The sequence below is a fragment of the Drosophila montana genome, unplaced genomic scaffold, assembly GCF_035044405.1.
Source record: "Drosophila montana isolate Dmon_TW-CO22-7 unplaced genomic scaffold, ASM3504440v1 contig_3416_1, whole genome shotgun sequence".
NCBI lineage: Eukaryota > Metazoa > Arthropoda > Insecta > Diptera > Drosophilidae > Drosophila > Drosophila montana.
This window is the reverse complement of record NW_026998301.1, coordinates 467,322-489,683: the sequence shown is the minus strand read 5'-3', so window position 1 is coordinate 489,683 and position 22,362 is coordinate 467,322. Positions and strand designations below refer to the sequence as shown.

General features: G+C 41.7%; 2 protein-coding genes and 1 long non-coding RNA gene across 9 annotated transcripts; all 3 read right to left on the bottom strand.

Moving 5' to 3' along the window:
* Positions 1 to 185: 185 nt before the first annotated feature.
* Actn (alpha actinin) lies at positions 186 to 22,348 on the bottom strand. 7 transcript variants are annotated; one of them, XM_064691210.1, is made up of 10 exons: positions 22,201 to 22,348; positions 14,028 to 14,193; positions 7,784 to 8,200; positions 7,548 to 7,701; positions 7,241 to 7,392; positions 4,380 to 4,472; positions 3,383 to 3,733; positions 3,151 to 3,329; positions 1,156 to 2,290; positions 186 to 1,085 (listed from the first exon to the last, which is right to left on the bottom strand). In XM_064691210.1, exons 2-10 carry the CDS (start codon positions 14,139 to 14,141, stop codon positions 927 to 929), a joined length of 2,754 nt encoding a protein of 917 aa, XP_064547280.1. In that variant the 5' UTR covers positions 14,142 to 14,193; positions 22,201 to 22,348; the 3' UTR covers positions 186 to 926. The 7 variants fall into 7 exon arrangements, with proteins under 7 accessions (XP_064547280.1, XP_064547281.1, XP_064547276.1 ...); XM_064691211.1 differs by having other exon boundaries at positions 14,028 to 14,190; positions 22,201 to 22,346; XM_064691206.1 differs by lacking the exon at positions 22,201 to 22,348 and adding an exon at positions 16,192 to 16,329.
* LOC135434602 (uncharacterized) lies at positions 10,159 to 10,400 on the bottom strand. The gene is made up of 2 exons (XR_010437260.1): positions 10,342 to 10,400; positions 10,159 to 10,195 (listed from the first exon to the last, which is right to left on the bottom strand). It is a non-coding gene; the product is annotated as an uncharacterized LOC135434602 (long non-coding RNA).
* Positions 18,726 to 21,559, bottom strand: usp (ultraspiracle). Its single transcript, XM_064691216.1, has one exon. It carries the CDS (start codon positions 21,136 to 21,138, stop codon positions 19,642 to 19,644), a length of 1,497 nt encoding a protein of 498 aa, XP_064547286.1. The 5' UTR covers positions 21,139 to 21,559; the 3' UTR covers positions 18,726 to 19,641.
* Positions 22,349 to 22,362: the final 14 nt, after the last annotated feature.

Sequence of the window (22,362 nt, the reverse complement as noted above, 5' to 3'; positions counted from 1 at the left end):
AGTTTTGGATGAATAAATAGCTATATATTTATATATATATGTATGCATTTATATATAAATAGTTTACTTTATTGGCTGGTTTCATTTGTTTTTGTTGTTTTTTATGCCAGATCTCGCTGCCTTTAATCCAAGTTTAAGGTTAAGTCCTCTCTCGCTCTCGCTCTCGCCCTCCCTCTCTCTATCTCTTTCTTTTGTTTGTGTGCTGTTTGTGTACCCCTCTCTCTCTCTCTCTCTCTCTCTCTCTGTCTCTCTGTCTCTGTCTTGCTTACTGCAACGCACTATCTATCTATCTCTCTCTGTCTGATTGTGCCTCTATAAAAATTCGTCCTGCGCTACTTTTCTAACAATTTTGTGTGTTTCTTGTTGTTTCGAATTTGTTCTTATTAATTTTGTATTTGTTTTGTTTGTTTTTTTTTTGTTTTTTTTGTTTTTTTATTAACATAAATTTCAAAAAATAATGTTTTTAGATGTTGTTGTATGTTGTTTTCTTTTGGATATTCGATATGCATTTTGTTTTCCATTCTCTGTTTGACAATCGGCTTGAAGAAGATGTATGTAATGTAATGTATGATATACATCGAGATATATATATATGCCAACACATATATATATATATATATATATATATATGCATGGTAAGTACAATATATAATTTGCAAAAAGATTATAATTTCTTTTCTCTTGAATTTTTTAAGCTTTACGAGTGTAGCATAATAATAAATCTATGTTTATTAATATTATTATTATTTAAAGTTTATCAATTATTATATGATTTTTTCTTTTTTGTTTGGGGCTAAGTGGCGCCCGCTGCACATAGGGACGAGTATGTTTTGAGTTGAGTGTGTGCGGTGTGTGTTGTGTGTGTTGGTGTGTGTTTGTGTGTGTGTGTGTGAGTGTTTAGAGTGTAGAGTGGATGATCGTGGGGTTTACAAATCGGTCTCGCCATAGAGAGCTGTGCTGAAGGACATGTAGTCCAGGGCGCCGGGCACTCCATTGGGTCCCTTATATGGCGGCATGCGCTGGATGCAGTATTCGGCCTGGTCTGGTGGCAATTCGCGGCGCAGCTCGTCGGGCAATATGTATGGCTGAAAGAATTGATATAGGATAGAATAGGATTAGAATCGATCAAGTTTGTGTATCTTGTCGGCTACTAACCTTGTCGGCTGCCAGGATTCTGAACGAATCAATGACTTGTTCGGCGGTGTCGGTGTCGGTGCTCTCGCGGGTCATGAAGTCGAGGAAGGCATCAAAGTGCACATAGCCGGTGCTGTTGGGATCGACAACGGCCAGTATGCGCTGGAAGTCCATGTCGCCCTGGCGATCCTTGCCAATCGAATAGCCCAGCGAGACGAGGCACGATTTGAACTCCTCGGGCGTGAGGCGGCCGGTGCGATTCTTGTCAAAATGATTGAAGCTGGAACGGAACTCGTTCAGCTGCTCCTGGCTGATGCCCTTGGAGTCGCGTGTCAGTATCTGGTTCTCCACCTCGTTAATGTTGCGATTGATCGAGGTGAGCAGCTGCTCCCAGCCGACGCGCAGCGTTTCCATCGTATAGTTCGTGTAGCGGTTCTCAAAGATCATCGACTCCTGTACGGCCTGATGGATCTTCTCGAGCTCCTCAATGTTCGGCTTGTATGCGTACACCGCCTGCTCGTATTCCTTGAGGCGATGCAGCTGATCCTCCAGCGAGCCCTGCAGACCCATGCCTATCGCTGTCACGGCATCCATCTGCCTCTCGATCCAGGGACCGACCACATTGGCCTTCTCCGCGAACTGGCGGCGCAGCATCTCGTTGTTCTGCTGCTTGCGCAGCTCGTTGGCCAGCGTCTGGTCGCGCTGCGGCACCAGCTGGCGGACATCGGTCCACTTGCGTGTCATGTCATTGGCGGTCAGCGTGGTGTAGGGATTCTCCAGGCCGCCGGGTATCTGGTGTTGCTTAACAATCGACTCGACCTCGCGCACCAGATTCACAATCAGATTGAACTCCTTGTCGGCCTCGCCGAGCGTCGCCTTGAACTGATCGTGCGCCTGGATCAGGCCCTGTATCTCCTCCATGGTATGCACTATGAACATATCGACCAGATCCTCGCGTGTGCCATCCAGCCAGTTGTTAAACGGCGCCGCACGCTTCGCAAACTCCAAATGCAAGATGTCGATCTTCTCCAGTATGCGCTCCGCCTCATCCAATGCAGTGCGACGACGCTGGGTCAGTGCGCCCAAGCGATCCCACTGATCGCAGATGCGCTGGCAGCGCGCATTCACCGACACACAATCGTGGTACTCCAGAGTGCTGCAAAATAAAATGACAAAACTTAGTTACGATTCCAACTGATCCTCGCCACAATTGAATCCCCGATGATCTTCGATGATCGTGCGCGATGCGAGTGAAAGAGCTGAGAAACTTATAAGCGATCGCCCACTGATCAAGAAGAGAAGAGGAAGAGCCCTACTACTTGAATGTTCTTTACTGTTTCCCCAAATTGACAAAATAAAAGCTTAAGTGATCTTATGATCTTCACTGATTCTGTTGATGATCATGATCGATACTGATCCTCTCTATGTGATCATAAGTGATTATCAACTTTTATGATCCTCACTGAAACTCCGCTTGAACGATCTTTGAAGATCAGAAGTTGTTGTGCGGAAGATTTGTAAAACGTAGCCCAAAACGTTGCGATCCTTGCTCTGACTGAACGATCTTCAATGAGCATAGGTAACTAAGCCTGGTTTGCTCTACTGATCTACTGATCTACTGATCCGTGCTTCAATTGAGTCCTTGACCGAATGATCACTAATACTCAAGCTGCAGGTAGTTGCCAACGATCCTCGCCACAATTTAGTTTCTAATAATTGATGATTATGGGATCATGGGAGATCAGAGAGATCTGAATATCATGTGATCAGTGACCTATTTGGCCTGACTGAATTCTTGTTGATGATCAAGAATGTTTAGGAGATGGAGAGATGTGATGCATTGTGTGTTTATGGATTGGAAGAACTCTTAGGGGTCTTAGGCACGAGATGATCATACAATCTAACCTCACACTTTGCGTTGTTGCCCAGCGGTTAGCATTGAGTTAATAATTGAATATAAGATTGATAGAGATTCAGAGTAACACAAATAGGTCACTGTTGGGCAGCACAACTTACTTCAGCTCCTGGGCAATGGCGGCAATTTGTTCGACGCGATCCTGATGGGCGGCCAGATCAGACTCAAAGGCTTCGTGCTTCTTCTTGAGGGCCTTCAGCTCGTTGAGCTTGCATTGACGGAAGTCCTGGGACTGCAGCATCTCCTCCTTGCCGCGCGTCCAGTCCTCGTGAGCATCGGCCTGCGCGAAGCGGTGTTAGACAACAGACAACAATCGAAGATTGGATGGCTCACCTTATGCTTGAACTTCTGGGCCAAATGTTCGAGACGCTCCAGGCGCATGGTCTCAGCCAGCAGCCATTCCTCGAACGCCTTCTCGGCGAGCTCCAGGCCCTTCCAGGCATTTGAGATGTCAGACACGGTCTTGCCCTCGGTGGGCAAGTAGGCTGGACGGTTCGACAGACGCAGTTTCGTCTGCAGCGTGTTAAAGTTAGTTTCGAGTTTTGCTTTCTGCTCAACACGTGGCGGCTTGTGCTTGCGACGGTACGTGCGGTATTCCTCGAGCTTCTTCTGTACTCCGGCCAGCGAGTTGTCCGCCTGGCGTGAGTTCAGCCATGGCATCGTGCGGCGAATCCATTCCAGCAGCTAAACGAATCAAACGAATCATTAAAGCGACGAGTAATCGTTGGCAGGTGGGTTCGTTATAACGAGTAATCGTTAGAAGATGCATTTTTCTTAACGAGTAATCGTAACAACTAATCGTCAGAAAATGGGTTCGTTACAACGTGTAATCGTTTGAAGGTGGGCTCGTTACAACGTGTAACCCTTTGAAGGTGATTTTGTTAAAACGAGTAATCGTTAGAAGTTGTGTTCATTATGGCGAGTAACCGTAACGAGTAATCTTTGGAAAGTGGGTTCGTTATAGCGAGTAATTGTAACGAGTAATCGTTTGTAGGTTAGTTTGTTATAACGAGTAATAGTAACGAGTAATCGTTAGAAGTTGCGTTCGTTATGACGAGAAATCTTTGGAAGTTGTGTTCGTTATAGCGAGTAATTGTAACGAGTAATTCGTTAGAAGGTGGGTTCGTCATAGCAAGTAATCGTAACGAGTAATCGTAAGAATGTGAGCTTCTTATGACGAGTAATCGTAACGAGTAATTGATGGAAGTTGCGTTCTTTACAACGAGTAATCTTAACGACTTATCGTTAAAGCGATTGATCGCTAGCGATTACAATGTAACGAGTGCTTGTTTTTTGTTTTTTTTTTTTTGGTTAGCTTTTGTATACTTACATCGCTGGCCAGACGCTCGTACTCCTCCATGAGACGCTCATTCTCCTGGTTAACCTTGAGCACCTTGCAAATACGATTTGCCGCCGTTTCCGCCTGCCGATTGTGAAGTTTGGAAGAATATCGTTAGTTAAACATTTGATTCGCCAGCCAATTACTCTGAGTGTAGATCAGAGAACCAACTCAGAATTTTGAAAGCAAAACAAGACGAACGAACAGCAAGACACGTAACTGCACAAACTAAGTAAGCAAAATCCAATTGGAACGACAATTCGCGTTAGTTCAAAAGCCCATTCAAAGCAGGCGCAAGCAGCGTTCCAAGCTCTCAAGGAATGGGATGTGAATATCGCGTGTATTTCGATGGCCTCAATTCCATTTCGGTTCGCCAATGTAAAAGAGGTATGTGATTCCCTGCGTGCGTGCGTGTGTGTGTGTGTGTGTGTGCGCGCGAATGCGTATGTGTGCTCGACTGTGTAAATGGAACGGAATGGCATGGAATGGAACATGTTCAGCTATGATCCGGACAAAATGGTGGCGATATATCGATGAATCGATATGTGAGTGCGGATTAGTGAAAGCTCTGTTTGATGGAACGAAGTGATATGGAACGGACTGATCAGGTTTGAGACCTGAGAAGCATGGAATGAATTGACAAAGTCGATCATTGACTTATCGACTAATCGATCACCGAGTACTTGTGAAAAGCTTTTGCTCCACATAGAAATAAATGGAATGGATTATAAACAAAGTGGAATGTAATCGGTTGTTATCGAAACTGATCGATTTCTGTTCTGATGGGCAAAACACGAATTCGGCTTACAAAATGGCAGCTTCCAAGTCATGAAGTGAATGGAGGTTTGTGGGCGTATGTGTGTGCGTGTGTGTGCGTATGTGTGTGTATAACAGACCTTTTGAGCGCCACTGAAACAGTGATAATACGATGATACGTAGGTCATGACCGCTCTTTCATCGGGCAATGCAGTATTTTGCAAATCTGTATATGATCGGTGGTTGTGGTTGGTGATCGTGGTGTTGTTGTTATCGTTATCGTTATCGATATTGTTATCGTTATCGTTATCGATATTGTTTCAGATTGATTTGTTGGGAGAATTGTTGTTGTTGTTGTTGTTGTAGCGAATAGCGGTAGCAGAGTATTTGTTGTTGTTGTTGTTGTTGTTAATGGCGTTGTTGATGAGCGCATTCGCATTCGCAATCGCAATCGCAAGAAGAGTAGAGAGAGAGAGAGAGAGCGAGAAGAGAGAGAGAAAAAGCAACAAAACATACAAATGAATTATTTGTCGGTTAGTCTTTTCGGCAGGCATATTAAATATTAGCAAATAACACTCAATATACGAGCACGATATATACTATATAAATATACATATATATATGTATATATATATAACATTATCTTTTCCGTCTTCTAAAATGCATGCAGCTGCAGTGAAAACTCTGCTAGACGAACCTATACTTTGTTTAGAGCTATGTTTATGCCATGAAATTCACGAGTTTCGCACACTTTAAATATTTTCGAGCAAATTCATTTAATCGATAAAAATATAACAAATAATGTTATCGATAACATAACAAATTCTTTATCGATAAAATGATTAGTTTGAAATCAAAATGAAAGGCGAAATATGCTCAGGCGCAGCCAGCTTCATGTCTATACGATTTTTGGCGTTGCCAGCTTGTTTGAAGTGTGTGTGAAAGAGAGCGAGAGAGAGAGCGAGAGAAATGGCCAAATTTTGCCATCAATTTATAGCTATTCATGGCTTAGACTATGATAATTATGAATTCGCAAATTTCATGGCATAAACTTATTAGTACAAACTTGAGCTATGCTTAAAGTTGGCTGCGGCTAAGCTTGAAAATCGAATTCCTAGTCTATTCGCTTTGTTAACCAACTGGCTAACTACCTGACATAAGTAACTATTTTGTATAGAGAGATAGATTTTTGAAAAAATATTAATAAAAAAAATGATTTCTTTTTCACCCAAAGAGTTTTCACTGTAGAAGCATGTGTTCTATGCTTAGCTAGGTGTACTTCTAGTATTATATTATGAATAGATCGCATATTGAGCGCGTTTTAGTAGCTTAACATTCATAACTTAAGACATGCCCAGAGATTAGCGCACATGGGTATGGAACGAGCGGAGGCGGACGAACTCAGGCAACGCTTCGAATTTAAGAAATTCAGATCGAAGCATGGACTGAGTTCGCTGTGCCACATACTAGACATCAATATATGTTTGTATAGTATGAAACAAAAAAAAAAATAAACATGGATAATAACATAACATAAGTATAATATAAGATATTATAATACAATATGGATAAGTCAGCCGATAAGGTCAAATTCGCATTCGCATTAAATGCAGCATGCAGCGCAAGAGCATATGATTGACAGAGGGAGAGAGAGAGAGCGAGAGAGCGAGAGAGAGGGAGAGAGAGAGCTTTCACACAGATGGCAAACACGCATTAGCTCAACAGCTGTGAATGCTGTCAGAGACCTGAAAGCTCACCAATACCAATGCGCAACTCTCGTATTAGTGTGGAGTTTGTTAGTGAATGAGTTTTTTTTCGCTTTTTTTTTTTGGCTTGCTTTTTAGCTGTGGCCAGAGCAAAGCTGCAAATTAACGTATGAACGAGTAAAATATCAAAAGCAGCTTGTTGGCTTTTTGGGTTTTGGCGCGCTTTGGTTTTTCCAAAAAACAAACTGCAATACATATATATATATATATATGTATAATATATATATAAAATAAATATATATATATATACGAATCGTATATATATAGAAAGAACGAGAAATGGAATAGATATATCATATTTATGTGTATCGAGATGTGAAGTTTAGTCACATTGTAATTATTCGGGACGTAGGTGTATTGTCTTGTGGGTTCGGGTACATGCGTCACATTTCCAACCTGTTGGGCTCCCTGGAAGGCGTGATAGTAGCAGGAGACGTACGTCATGATGGCACGTTCATCCGGTTTCGGAGTGTTGATTAAATCTGTTGTTGTTGGATTTTCGCAAATTTTAAAGAATTTTAATTATGATCATTATTCGTACGAAAAAATTCGTAGCCTAATCTTAACTTAAATCCAGACCTTAACTAATAGCTAAAACAGTTGAGCTGTGGCTGTCAAGTGAACGGGTTTTACATACCATCTGGATCCAACATCCGTGGAATATCTAGATATTTCTCAGCAACATCGAAGGCAGTGTTCAGATTCTCCAATGGATTGTCTTTGGATAGCTTGGCATAGTCAATCAGATCTGGTCGATGACGATGGATGAGCGCACAGAAGGCCAGGCCGTCCTACAATACACACACATATACATATGTATATAGGATATGGGATGACGATAAGATGACGATAAGATTGGATAAATGGCTGTACCTTGAAGGACAGATGGAAGTTCTGTACGTTGACATTCTTGTAGGGCGCCGTCTTGCGCTGGCACCACAATAGCAGACCCTCCTTGGCGGTCATCTCCTCAACGGAGATATCCTGAATGGCGAAGCGCAGAATGATTGTCCAGATCATGCCCAGCGTCATTTTGAGATTGCCATCGACGATCTCCTCGGCGCCAATCGATACCAGATGCACGCCCTTCGACGCTATGAAATCGAGCGCCTTGTTCACGTTCGCGATTTTGTGGAAACGCATCTTGCCGCGATCGGGCTTGGGCAGTGTCTCCCCAGAGATCACCTCCAGCAGCAGCATCAGCTTGAGGCCATTGCGGAAGTCCTCCTCGATGTTGTCGATGGCGGTGCCAGCTTTGCGCAAATGACTGTTACACCACGCGGTAAATGTCTACAAAGTCACGAAATACATGATTAGCAGAAGAAGATGAAGAAGAAGAAGAAGAAGCAGCCATTTAAATTCAGAGCAACTATTCAGATATCGATCAATATCGATCAGTTCGATTAATGTTAAAGCCTTGCAAGTCAGTTCCCTCTTTCAATAAATGGAACTCGCAAAAACCTAGCATTTTCTATAAATTATATTACTTTCAGTTTCGATATACTTTAGAATAAAACAGTTAGACCTAACCCCAAAGTACAAATAACTTTGGCCCCAAACAATTGGATTTATCTAACCATATTCGGTAGATGCCAATTTTGGATGTAGAACAAATTTAGAGCCTTATTTCTAGATGAAAATATTTAAAGCTCGAAATATATTTTCTAAGTTGAAAATTGAATTACTTAAACAAAATTTTGGAAATCTTTGACTAACCAAGAACTGGATTCAAGGTTTTATAATATTTATCCTCGAACTTTTGAACATACGAGCGATTCAAACATTTTCGGTAGCTCGGATTGTAAAGCGGAAGAAAAGAAAACTAAATTATATTGTATTTAAATTTAAGCTAGCATAGAAGGTAGACTATGATAAAAATCGATTCGGTTTTAACGAGATTTGGCATATAAATCATAGTTCTGGGAAGAGCATCCAAATACCATGAACTTGAGATGGTGGATGAGCAGCTATTATGGCACACAGAAAAAGGGAAAATCTAAGAATTTCGTAATATTGATATGCATTTGGAAATCAGTTCAGTCCGAACAAAGTTGGAATTTAAAAGGGAGCATTAACTCGAATTGGGAACTAAATAAAAAAAAAGAAACAAGCTGCCAAACCTAAATTTATAGCTGAGCTAAAATATTGCCAAATCGATCAACAAACATAATCAGGAAAAAAGCCAAAGAAACTGTTAGTGAATTAACAAAGTTGAAGATCAGCTAACGAGCATTTCAGAGTTGAAGGATCAGCTAGTTTGTGGATAGTTTGGATTTTCTTAAGCTGTGCCGCCGTTGGAAAGCTGGAAAGCTGGAAAGCTTAAGATCAGCAAATGAGCTGGGCCGGTCTGGCAAGGCTGTGCTGCTGCAGCTGGTGACTGCAGCGGCGACTGCAGCGGCGACTGCAGCGGCGACTGCGACAGCGGCAGCGGCTGACAGTTGCAGTTATTTTTCACCGAATGGGGACAGACGACAGCAAGAACAAAGAGAAAACAAGAAAAGACAATGTAGAGATGTCTGTTTGTGTGTTTAAAATATAAACCAGTTTTGTTGTTTTTACTTCTTGTCTTTTTTTTTGTTTTTTTCAGTTTTTTTGTTTTTTGCACACACTTCATTATTTTGGAGTCGCTGCCGCCGTCGTCTGCGTTTCTGCTGTTGTTGTTGTTTTTGTTGTTGTTGCTAGGCAAAAAGCTTGCGCACACAAGTATGGAATTACGGCATACAATGGCGCGCCCACACGCCCACAAAAATTGCAGCTGTTAATAGTCGAGCGTGCGCGCCTGTGCATGTGCATGTGCATGTGCATGTGTGTGTGTGTGTGCTGTGTTTGTGTGCGCATGCAAATGTTTGTGTTTGGCCATTCACATGGATTTCGATCAATGATCCAACAGTGAAAAGGAAAGCGCAGGCACACACACGCACACATGCACATACGTGCACACGTGCACGCACTTGCATAGTCAATACGTAGCCGATAACAATATGCATAACAATGGACAACCGCTACGCATATCGTAGGGACAACAGCGCTGCCAGATGGGGAAATTATTAGAAAAGTGGAAATGATAAAGTTGAACGACAAAGAAAAAAAAGAATGGGAACAGAGCTGGAGCCGGAGCCGGAGCCAGAGCCAGAGCCGCTTTATTGGCCACTTTAGCTGCTTACAGTTAGGTGCGTGCATGAGACAATGGGACAGGTCGCCATGGAACTCGCTTAGATTGTTCGGATGCTGTTATGGCTGCTGCTCTAAGACGAGCTTAGAAGAGCAAAGCGGAAAACCGGGCAGCTAAAGAACAAGAAATGCAACTGTTAATGCAAATCGCTGTTAGGCTGTGTGTATGTGTGTGTGTGTGTGTGTGTGTGTGTGTGTGTGTGTGTGTGTGCGACGATCAAAACGAGCGCTGGGGACAGATTACCTCTGCATTACATTACCTACACAAACAATAACACGTTCAACTAGGCCAGCAGCGCAGCAGAAAAGAGAGCAATACACACACACACACACACACACACATATGTACGTGCAGTAGTGTGATGGGGGAAGAGAGCAGGAGCGGGCTGGGGGAGTCTGGTAAGCTGCAGTCTCAGTGCGTTGCCAAACGAGTCGTTGGCGCTTACCGCTACTTGGCTATATGCATGGATGTGTGTGCTTGTGTGTGTGTGTGTGTGTGTGTGTGTGTGTGTGTGCAGCGCGGACTAGCTAAGTGTCTGCCGCATTCCGCCGCCAACCCGTTTGTTTTGCTGCTACTTCGATTTTTTTTTTTCTTTTCTTCTTTTATTAAATAGTCAAAGCTGCGCTCAGCGCTTTTACCGTTATCGGGCAGAGCAGCAGCAGCCTGTGTTGCCTGCTGCCTGCGCCGATCAGGCGATTGAGCAATCGTCTTTAAGAGCACAACAACAAATGCGCACGCGCCAAAACAAAAACGCCGGGAGCTTTTTAAAAAAAAACAAAAAATAAAAAAAACAACAAAATAAATAAAAGCTCTCTATACGATGCGCACTCGCTCTCTCGCACACACCATTTTTAGCCGAATGTAATTTGAGCGGCCTCATAGCATGGACTCATTCGCACACAAAAAAAAAAAATTCAAAAAAATTCAAAAAAAAAAACCAAAGCTGTCTGCGCGGAATGGGGTGAAGAGCAAGTGATGCTCATTTTGGCAAAAAAAAATTTGTTGCACAAAATCGATAAGCATAATTTATGTGTACACGTACACACAATGGCTGTGCGTGTGTGTGTATGTACATATATCGATAAGTGGCTGTCAAAAGGTGTCGCAATTGTCAAACACTGGTTTGGTTATTTTTTTTAGTTTAGTCATTGTCTATGGCAATCCTGCCAGCTGGCAATTGTCTAACACCTGAGGCATGTACATATGTATGTATGTATGTACATGCAAGTGTATGTGTGTGCGCTGCACTGATGATGACGCATAGGCAGTTGAATCATACACACACATGCAGGGCAAGAGACAGCCGTGTTCGTGTGTGTGTGTGTGTGTGTGTGTGTGGAGAGAGTGAGAGCCAGCGCAAGATTCATCACAAATAAACAGCCTACGCCCACCAGCCCACCTGCTTGGCTGCCCACATCGCGCCCTGCTGCCCGCCCGCACACCCCAACCACAGCGCCTTTTGCTTGTTCACACAGTCATCAGCCTGCCATTTTGGCCAATGTAAACACAGAAATGCCAACAACAACAACAACAACAAAAACAGCAATAACAATAACAACGAAAACAATTTGTTGCTTTCATTATTTTTCAACTGCTGCGTCTTTTATAATGACGAGACGAAATTCTGTTGTGCGGTAATTTACGATTACGAAATTTATATATGCACATGCATATATGTAGATCAACTGAATCTATAGACTTGCCAGTCTGCTCGTGTGTGTATGTGTGTGTGTGCTTGTGTGTGTGTGTGTGTCAAGCTCAATCATCAAATTGTTTTAAATCAAGTGGCAACCTCCTTCATTATATTTGTGCCATATTCCAATGTTTCTTCTAATTTGTCATTAGCCTGCATCTCTTGCTCACTCTCTCTCTCTTTCTCGCTCCCGCTCTCTTTATGTGTGTGTGTGTGTGCGTGTGTGCGTGTTGGTGTGGAAATTGCAGTTCTTCAGCATATTGCTGGCTATTTATAATTGTAAATTGCTGTCGCGCGCACCGGCCACCCCCACCCCCAAAAGCATATCATGAAGCGGCGTGTCAAAACCGCAACCTTGCACTAAATTTTCTTGATATTTATTTTATTTTATTTTGTTTTTCTTCTTTTTTAGACAATTTTTAGAATTATGTATGTATATAAATAGCTGCATAGCTGTGCGTGTGTGTGTGTGTGTGTGTGTGTGTGTGTTTTTTGTTGTTGCTGTTGTTGTTGCAAATAATAACACAAAGCTGTACAACAACAATTGTTGAATCATTTTGTTTCTGAGCTTCATTTGCGACAAAAGAGAAAAACAAATAAAACAGTTGCCAATTTGGCAATTGAATAAACTGAACATTTTCTACACATTGTTACCTGATTACTAGTTGGGTCGATTGTATAGTGTGGTGTGGAAGAAGGTGGGGTAGGTGGGGGGATTGACATTCTGATTGGAATGGCTTATCAGGCACTATGGCAACACTTGCTTTCCAGCTGGGAAGCTGTCTTGTGCCATTGAGTCATATCTGAACGATCTGGCAAGCTATCAATTGAGCAACTATTTAGACAGTGGCAACATGTTGTTGTTGTCAGGTAACGGCAGCCGCTTCCGCTGAAAAAAAAAAGAAGAAAAAAACAGAACAAGCAAACAAATAGGCAAAACTAGAAAGAGAATGGGAGGGGGAGAGAGAGAAAGAGAAGCGGCGGCGGCAAGCAGAAATGCGCGCAACATAATTGAATGGAACATTGTCTATAACCTTCAGCTGTTTGTAGAGCGAATGAGTGAGGGAGGGGGGGGGGGGGGGGCTAGAAGGTGTTTGGGTAGTTTGTAAAGTTATCGAAAGACATGGCCTTAACTTTGGCTCGTTCAGTTGGCAAACGTTGGCGTCTGCAAGTCGGCCATTGCGTTTTCCAGTGATAAATGATTGTGGCACAAAATGTTTTTGGATGAAGAGCAGCAGCAGAACAACAACAACAACAACAACGCTTTATTTTTGTACAACATATTTCAAACATTTCGAAAAATAAAAAGAACCATGAAATTAATCTATTTTTAAAACGCGCGCTGAGCTTTTCGCCTGCCGCGCACAAATATTGAAACATAATCGAAGAAATATACATACGAATATATATACATATATGTATATATATATATATTTAAACACATTCAATATGTATGTACATATATAATATATGCCTATATGTCAGCTATAGCTATAAACTAGACCCATACAGACACATACATATATATATTATGTATTTAATATGCGTATTTGTCTTCAAGCGACAAACCCGATAGCTGCGCCAGGTCTGGCAACACTGGCGATAACTACCAGCCTGAAGGATCTATGTGAGATATCAATAATTGAAGAGACATCATCTAATAGTGACAAAAAGTCGATGAGTCTGGAGTTAACTTAAAAAAGTTGATTGCTTTCTGAAAAATATATTTTCTTTTAACTTTTTAATATACAATCGATAACTATTTTTAGCCTGGCAATGCGATCGATAACCGGGATATTATTAAAACTTTATCTATAAATGGTTTCTCGCGGTTTTTGAAAGGTAGTTCAAAGGAACCTTGGTATAAGGTATACGGTTTATCGTACCCCTTGTAACAATCTTAAGTTTACGTTGTATAAAACTCTAAAGTTTTGTGAGTGTAAATATTGTTTAAAGTTGAAAAACTGAAAAGTTTTTATTGCATTTTGAATGCCTGCCTTAAGTTCTTCAACTAGAGCGTTAACTGTAAGAAGTCTGGCAACATTTCGAATTTCAGATAAGGAGTAAATAAGGATTGGATTGCTATCCTAATTCGACTTCAATTCTATGCAAAATTATAAAGCTCATATCAACTTAATCGATTGCTGCCTGAAGTCTGGCAACTCTAGCCAGAATATAGACAGTTTCAATTTGAGAACCAACTATTTCTAGTTGTATTTATGTTGTTAGCTTAGAAGTTATTGGGCACTTACCTTCTTCTGTTGCTTCTCCCACGCCGGATCGAGCAATCCCTCGCGCTCCCATTCCTCCTCCTGCTCCATGTAGCCATCTCCGTACTCCATGGAGATACCGTTCTCCATCATCATTTTGTGGCTGTTTCGTTTGGTGCAGTTGCTGGTGGTGCAGTTGCTGTTGCTGCTGTCGATTGGGGGGTTGCACTTTTCTTGATTACTTCGTTTGGGTAACTTTTATTTTTATATATGTATATCTTTTCTTTATTTAGTTTAAGTTTAAGTTATGTTTTTCATTAACAGTTGCAGTTGCTGGTTGTGTGTGCGTGTGTTTTTGAATTTTTTGAATCTTTGATTGCGTCCTAATTTCGCTGCTAACTGTTAAACTGGGCCTAAGAACTAGAACGTGGGGAAGTTCAAGTCGTGATCGTATTCAAAGTTGGGTGGGTTGGGTTGGGGCTCTATATTTGGGCTAAACAATACTAATTTGTTGTTCTTTTGTTTCGCTTTTCAAGTTATGGACAACAATAACACAAAAAAAAAAAATGTATTAGATATATCGATAGATGTCTAGAGAGTTCGTTCGCAGATGATCCTTAAGATTTAATCTGCAAGATGCAAGAGAAAGAATGTGCGTGAAAGAGAGAGCTGCTGAGCAAAAAGAGCCAAAGATAGATAAATCGATACACAAAATTAAAGGAAACGGAAATCGCAAAGTCAAAGCTGAAAGAGCATAAGAGACATACTCGTATCCAAAGGCTGCTTCCCGAAGGGCACAGGTGGCTGCACCCTGTGGAGCACAGGGTGGTGCGTGCTGTTAACACAATTTTCGTACTACAATACCGTTACAATTTGAGGCTTTTCGAACTCGAACTAGACAAAAACAAAAAAAAAAACCAAAAAAAAAACAAAAACGTAGATGTAACGCAAGAGTAAAGATTGTATTGGGCCGCAACGGGGGTAGGGGCTATAAACGCAGAAATATATACACACATATATATATATATATATATGAAAAAAAAACCGTTGTATAACACGATAATTTGCTACTTAATTATTTTGTTCACATTCGCTTTTGCTCGTTCGCTCGTTTCGTTTCATTTCGTTTCATCTCGTTCCGTTTCGTATTGGTATCGTTTTAAAAATAGTATTTTTTTTCGAAATTTTATTTTCGGCGTCAACGTCAACGCATGTGCCGTACCGTTTAGAACGGTACGTTTTTCTCTTCTTCTTCGTCTTCTTCTTTATCATAGGCGGGGCGGGGCGGGGTGCGAGACGGGGCGGGGTGCGAGACGGGGCGTTTTCGGGCGGATTGGATTGTGGATGTAGTACATATTTGAAATAATTTTGAAAATGCTTGCACACACACACACACACACACACACACGCAGGCACGCAACGTATATGTGTTTGTGTGTGTGTGTGTGTGTGTGTAGGGTTTCAGACTTTGATTGAGATTCAGATTCGAGTACGAATACGAATATTATATGCGTCCATATACATACATATATATGTATTTATATATAATTAGATATATATGTATGCATATGGTATATATATATATATATATATATATCTATATATATATATGTATAATATATAATTGGGTACGTTCCGTTTCGAAAAGTATTTAACACAGATATCTAAGCATTTTTTTATATTTCTATTTAGTACATATGTATATATATATATATACATATTTGTACATACATAAATATATATATATATATATATATATTTATATAGAGATATATTCTATATATTGAGCTTTATGTATCTGTATGTGTAAACATATATATATGCTCAACTCACGCAAACACACGCACACACACACACACACACACACACACACACGCATACAACACATTCGTAATTGCAAAAGCTTATTTCTTTTTTTTTTTTAACTATATATATATATGTATATATGTCTCTATATATATATATATTTTTAAGTATTTTTCTTATTTTTCAACAAGTCTTAAAAAAAGTTTTTTTTTTTTTTTTTTTTTTTTTTGATAACGGCTTGTCTTTTTTCTCGAGCGTGTTGTATGGCAAAATCAAAAAATAATGTTAAAAAAAAATTGAAAAAAATAAACTGATTTTGTATTGAACCAACAACAACAACAACAACAACAACAAAAACAACAAAACAATATGTGAATATACAATTAATGGAAATATCTACGTTTGTCGCTTGCAAAGAGAAAGACCCGCTCGCGTTGATAGCCAACTCAAAACTGATGTCGCGCCAGCAAAAACTGAATATCGTACGTATGCGACGACCCAGAAGTGGCAGCAGCAGCAGCAGCAGCAGCACCAGTCGAAGAAAACTGTGCAGCCGTAGCAGCAGCAGCAGCAGCAGCAGCAACAACAACAAATGCACGACGGCGATCGCCTCTCGTCGTCACAAAGCACACACACACACACATACACACACACACGAAGATGCCCAAACGAGCATGCGCCGACACACAGACACAAGCACACACAACGTACACAAATATACATATGCACACAGTGGGAGTGGGTGGCAGCAGTCAAAGGCAAAGCAAAAGCAAAGAAGAAAGTATGAATTCGACCAACAGACATTTGTTGTTGTTGTGGTTGCTGCTGCTGCTGCTGAGTGATGCTGTGTGTGCATGTGTGTGTGTGAGTGCGGCGAGTAAGCTTTGTTTGTGTGCATGCGTGTGTCGTCTCTCAGCTGCCGATAATTATCGATATGCATACGAATGCAAGCGCAGACACAGACAACAGGTAGATGCTGTTAGAGCAAATGCCGTTAGCTTTTGGAAATGCAATAACAACACACACACACACACAGAGACACGCACGCACACATGCGCAAAGCGGAATCCGCAAGAACAGCCGCAGACGCAGCCGCAGCCGCAACGAGCCACCCTGTGTGAAAACAACAACTTGTTGTTTGCTGCTGCGACGGCCGCTGCTGCTGCTGATGGTCAATGCGTGTCTGTCAGTTCAGTTCAGGTCTATCCGTCCGTCCGTCCGTCCGTCTGTCTGTCTGTCAGTTCGGGGTCGGACTGTCGCATCATACCGCCCCCGCATGGCTACAAAAATAGCAAATTGTTAATTTCGCTTCGGAAACTCTTTTCCAATACACACACACACACACAGACACATATATACATATAGGCTGAGCTGGCGGCAGGGGGAGCGGGCAACATGATTTTATTGGCATGCCACTTGGTTTTTCCGTGCAAAACTACTATGAACATGTGTGTATAAATATATATGTATGTATATGTACATATACATAATTATAATATACACACACACATATCTACATACATATAAAATATATACATTTCTGCATATAGACAGATTATTTATGAGTTTTATTAAATATTTTATAGAGCTAGCGCAAATTTGCTTGAGTATTGGTGAGCTTTTACTTAGAGTCCAACTCTCAGAAGGATTCGCAGGCCAAGCGCTCTCTCGCTCTCTCGAAATGCCGTATTCCACCTCCAGACAGACACGCTGGATGCCTAACGAAGAAGAAGAAGAAGAAGCAGCGCCAGGGGCAACACCAGGGACAGAATATTACGTAGTCGCAATGCTCCCACCCATCTGATCGCTCTCGGCCCAATAAGAAGAAATCGTTTATTTTTGGCGCATAATGTGCGTCGTCAGCGGCGAAATTTCATGCGTTTTTTTTCCATTTTTTTTTGTTGTTTTTTTTTTTTTTTTTTCATTTTTGTTGTTCTTTTTTCGAAAACAATATCTATTTTTAGACGTTCTGTGCGTTAATACCATATTTCTGAAAATATGTATTTAAACGCAAAACATACATAAATTTAATAAAAAATTGAAAGAAATGCCCGCCACAGATCCACACACTGACAGATAGACAAATAGACGGACAGACAAACGGACGGACAGACAGACACACTTTTGCCAAGGAGGCCAAAACCACCAGCTGAAGCAGCAGCAGAAGAAGAAGCAGAAGAAGCTCTTTCAATAGCTCCCAATTACAAAATTTGAACATTTATTTATTTCGTTGGAAACGAATTGACAAAATATTCTTTAATTATGCGTTTTTTTGCTGTCCAATTGGTTTGGTTTACACTCAAGAGAAATTCTTCTATTGTAATTGCCTTATCCCCAAAACGAATTGGATTCTAACTAGCATCTAATACGCCCATTCACGTTCTCCAATAAGAATGGGGTAGGCTGTAAGAACGTGTATATATATTCCAACTGGCAATTGCTTTGTTGCGTCTGTCATATAATATACGCATGCCGTTAGATTCCAATTGGAATATGACTTTATATTGCATAAAATACAAAATATTTAAAATCAAAAAGAAAACTTTTAAAGAAAAATAACGAATACAGTGAAAGCTCAATTAACGAATGCTGCCCTTGGACGGACAGAAATTTTGTAGTCAGAATCTTTTTTGACGGACACAAAAAATATTTGGTTTTAACGCTAATTTTAAACTAATCAAAACAGAATTAAATGGAAAATCGCGCTTGAAATAAAATGATGGCCAACAAAAAAATTACAATTACAATTACAATTAGTTTGAAACCAAATATAGAAAAGTATTCAAACATTTATTGAAGCATATTTGAAAAGAATTCATACAAGTATTTAAGATTTAGAATTGTAAAAAAGAAATATGTTCTCGAGTTTCCTATATATGAACGATATGAACAGAGTTTTTCATTGAATACTTTTCAAAAGAAATGCAAAAAACTAAAAAATTTTTTTTTAATATGGAAACGATTCAAGGACAAATCAAGAGCAAAAAGTTGGTTAAGTTCGAAGAGATGTAAATCTCCTAACTGAATTTGCCGTCAATTGGTTGCACCTAACGAGTGTCTACTGTACACGAGTATTCGCTGCAGTTCCATTCATTTGTGGGGATTTTGGACAGGGACAAATTCCAAGGTAAAAGAAAACACTTTCCTACGCACACGCACGCACACACACACACACACGCACACACAAATGTCGTTGAAAATATAGCATATATATAATATATATATATATAGATCTATGTGCACGTGTATATATATTTATAATTCGCATGTATTTTATAACTTGTGGGTACAATTATTTAAGAAATAATTACAATTTGTTTATGTATATGTATAGATATATATATATATATTTATATACATATGTATACATATATGTAGCATATATACATACATATGTATGTATGTCAGCCAACGTCACATACATTTAACTATGTTTTATTTTGTGTGTTTAGTGTTGTTTTATTTTTTCGTTTACACAGCAATAAACGGTTCAATCTTAAGGAAAACATTTTCTAGTTTGCAAAAAAAAATTATATATACATATATATATATATATATATATTATTACAAAAAAAAAAAAGTAATAATAAAAAATTACATATTTATCAGATTAAATATTCATGTTACAAATTATAAAAGACCTTGGTGAGTTGGAAAAGGGAGGGGGGCGGGGCGGGGCGGGGTTGGCAGAGAAATGCAAACAAACTCAATCACAATGAAACAATCAATCGATTTCGATAGAATCGATAAACGATCTTCGTTACACGCTATATATATATAGATATAGCATGCAATAAAGATCGATTTGTTCTATCGATAACAGGCAACAGATCCGATAGCTAATCGAAATTCACTCGGAATTGAGGATCAGGCCCGGCGGCGGCTGCGACTCCAGCTGTTCAATAAATAGCTCATCCAGCGGCCTATCGCTGATGATGCGGAAGAAGAACAGGTGGTCCAAGCACTTGAGGCTGATCGAACGCAATGCGGGCAGGCGCAGCAGCAGCTGTGCGAAGCGTCCATCGTCGCCGGGATGCTCCAGGCGGCAGTGCTCGTCGAGGCAGGCGTAGACCTTCTCGCGGCACAGCTCGATATCGGCGCGATTCTTGATGCCGCGTATATCCGGATTATACAATATGATCGCCTTCAGGCAGGACAGCTCGCGTCTGTCCAAATTGAGGCGCTTCATCTTGACGCTCAGCTCGGACAGAATGCGATCGAAAATTGCGTGCACGCCCGCCTTGATGGCGCTGTTCCGATGGTACGAGAAACTCTGGTTGAGGAACAGCTGCTGCGGCTGCAGCACCGGCGACCGCCGATCGAAGGCGCTGTCGTGCCCGATGCCGGCGAGCGCGTCGTCCAGCGATTCGATGCTGCACCAGGCCACATTCGCAATTAGCAGCTCATTCCAGGCGGCCTTCAGCAATATCACCTGATCCTCCAGCGGCAGCTGGGCAAAGTGCGGCATTAGTCGCGCATATTCGACCATCTGATACAGCTGTTTGTTAACCACCTGGCAGAGCGCCGAGACGGCACCCTTGTAGTCCGGCTGCACCGTCGAGTTGGGTCCGACGCGCAGGAAAGTTAGCGCCCGATCGCCGCTATGCGCCTCCGCACGCTGTTCGGCATCCAGTAGACGCTCAATGGTAAAGTCGCGGGACACGCTGTTCGGCATGAAATCATCGGAGGTGCTGTTGGTGCCTCCGCCGCCGCCGCTGCCAATGCCAATGCCAATGCCGCCGCCAGCAGCAAGGCCACCGCCAGCAGAACCGGCGCCGCCGCCACCGCCGGCTGCACCCAAGCGACCGGTGGAGGTGCGTGCGCCGCGCTGTCGCTCCTCCTGCACGGCCTCGCGCTTCATGCCGCACGACAGGCACTTCTGATAGCGGCAATATTGGCAGCGATTGCGCTGCCGCTTATCAATGATGCAGTTGCGATTTTCGCGGCAAGCATATGTGAGATCCTTGCGCACCGTGCGCTTGAAGAAGCCCTTGCAGCCCTCGCAGCTGTAGACGCCATAGTGCTTGCCACTGGCCCGATCTCCGCAAATGGAGCACAAATGCTTCGAGCCGCTAAGCGGATGATTTGGCGGATATTGTTGTTGTTGCTGTTGCTGCTGCTGCTGCTGTTGTTGCTGGGCGGCCGGCGCCAATTGATTCTGATTGTTATTGTTGTTGCTGGCCGGCAGCACGTTGACCATGTTCATGGCCTGCAGAAAGGGCACCGGACTCTCGGCCTTGGGCGAGAAGCTGCTGTTGTTGCTGTCATTCAGCTGCGATATGTCTGGCTTGACCTCCTCCTTGATGGGACCCAATCGGAAGCCAGCGTCCTGATCGCAATTGTCCATACTTTCCTCCTCTTCTTCTTCGTCTTCTTTTTGTTGTTGTTATTATTTGTATAGCTCTTATTGTCGCTGTGTGTGTGTGTATGTGTGTGTTGTGTGGGGGTGCTGCTGCTGCGTGCGACTTTCCCCACTGCAGTTTCACTTTGTGGTCGACAGGAACGCCACCGTGTCGCAGTCTGGCAAACCGAAATTGTGCATAAATTGCAGTTGATTGCATTTACATAACTTGTGCCTTGCTTTTGCCACTGTGTATCCAGTCTTGAACCTTATCGCGTTTCTTATTTGATTTGATATTTGCCAAAATCCAGAATTCGCATACACTGGCTTTTCTGACTAATGATTAAAATACTTTTCGCGTCGACATTTTTTCTCAACAAAGACGAAATTCACCACATTGGCTTGAATTCACCAGCAACCAGTGTTGTCCAGCGATTGTAAATTGTGGCGGCTGGCAGACGCACTAACTCACACTCACACTCATCCACACGCACTGAAAGTCAACAAAAGCATTTGGGCAACTATTTTGCTTTGTCTGCTTTGTGTTTGCCAAACACCAATTTAATGTGCATACTTTGCAATTTAGGCAGTGAAACAACCCTGTTTATAGCATATCAGCACCACAACCACATAGCCAGAGGCAGAGTTCTCACCACAAGCACACAGAGCAACTCTGTGTCTGTCGCAATACAATTCTTGTTGTACTTGCAAAACGCAAACACGCACACAAGCGCAGCCAGCCAGACGACGCAAACACACACAGACGGCAGCGACCCTCCTTGCAATTATGTGCGGCATATGCAAAAAATACACACAAACAAGCACACACACAAATGAACAGGCAAACACACATACATGCGTACATATGGACAAAGCGCCAATTCCCCGGCTCCGGCCTCGGCCTAAATAACCGACAAGGCAATCGCCAACCAACAACAAACAATGAATTTCACGAACGCGCCTACAACAAACAACACAGCACAATAGATCGAGTCCACAGTTTGGATCAAAGTCAAATTAATTTTCAAATTTAATCTAGTTGTATATTGAATGCACGGTGCAACTTACTTGCATGCGCACTTGTTTGATTTCACGCAGTACGACGCTCCGACTGTTTAAACAGTTTTCGCACTATATTGTTGTAAACACACACATGCACACATATAAACATTGACAAATTGATGAAAAACAATTGATAGATGCGTTTATTTGCAATTATTTTTACCGAAC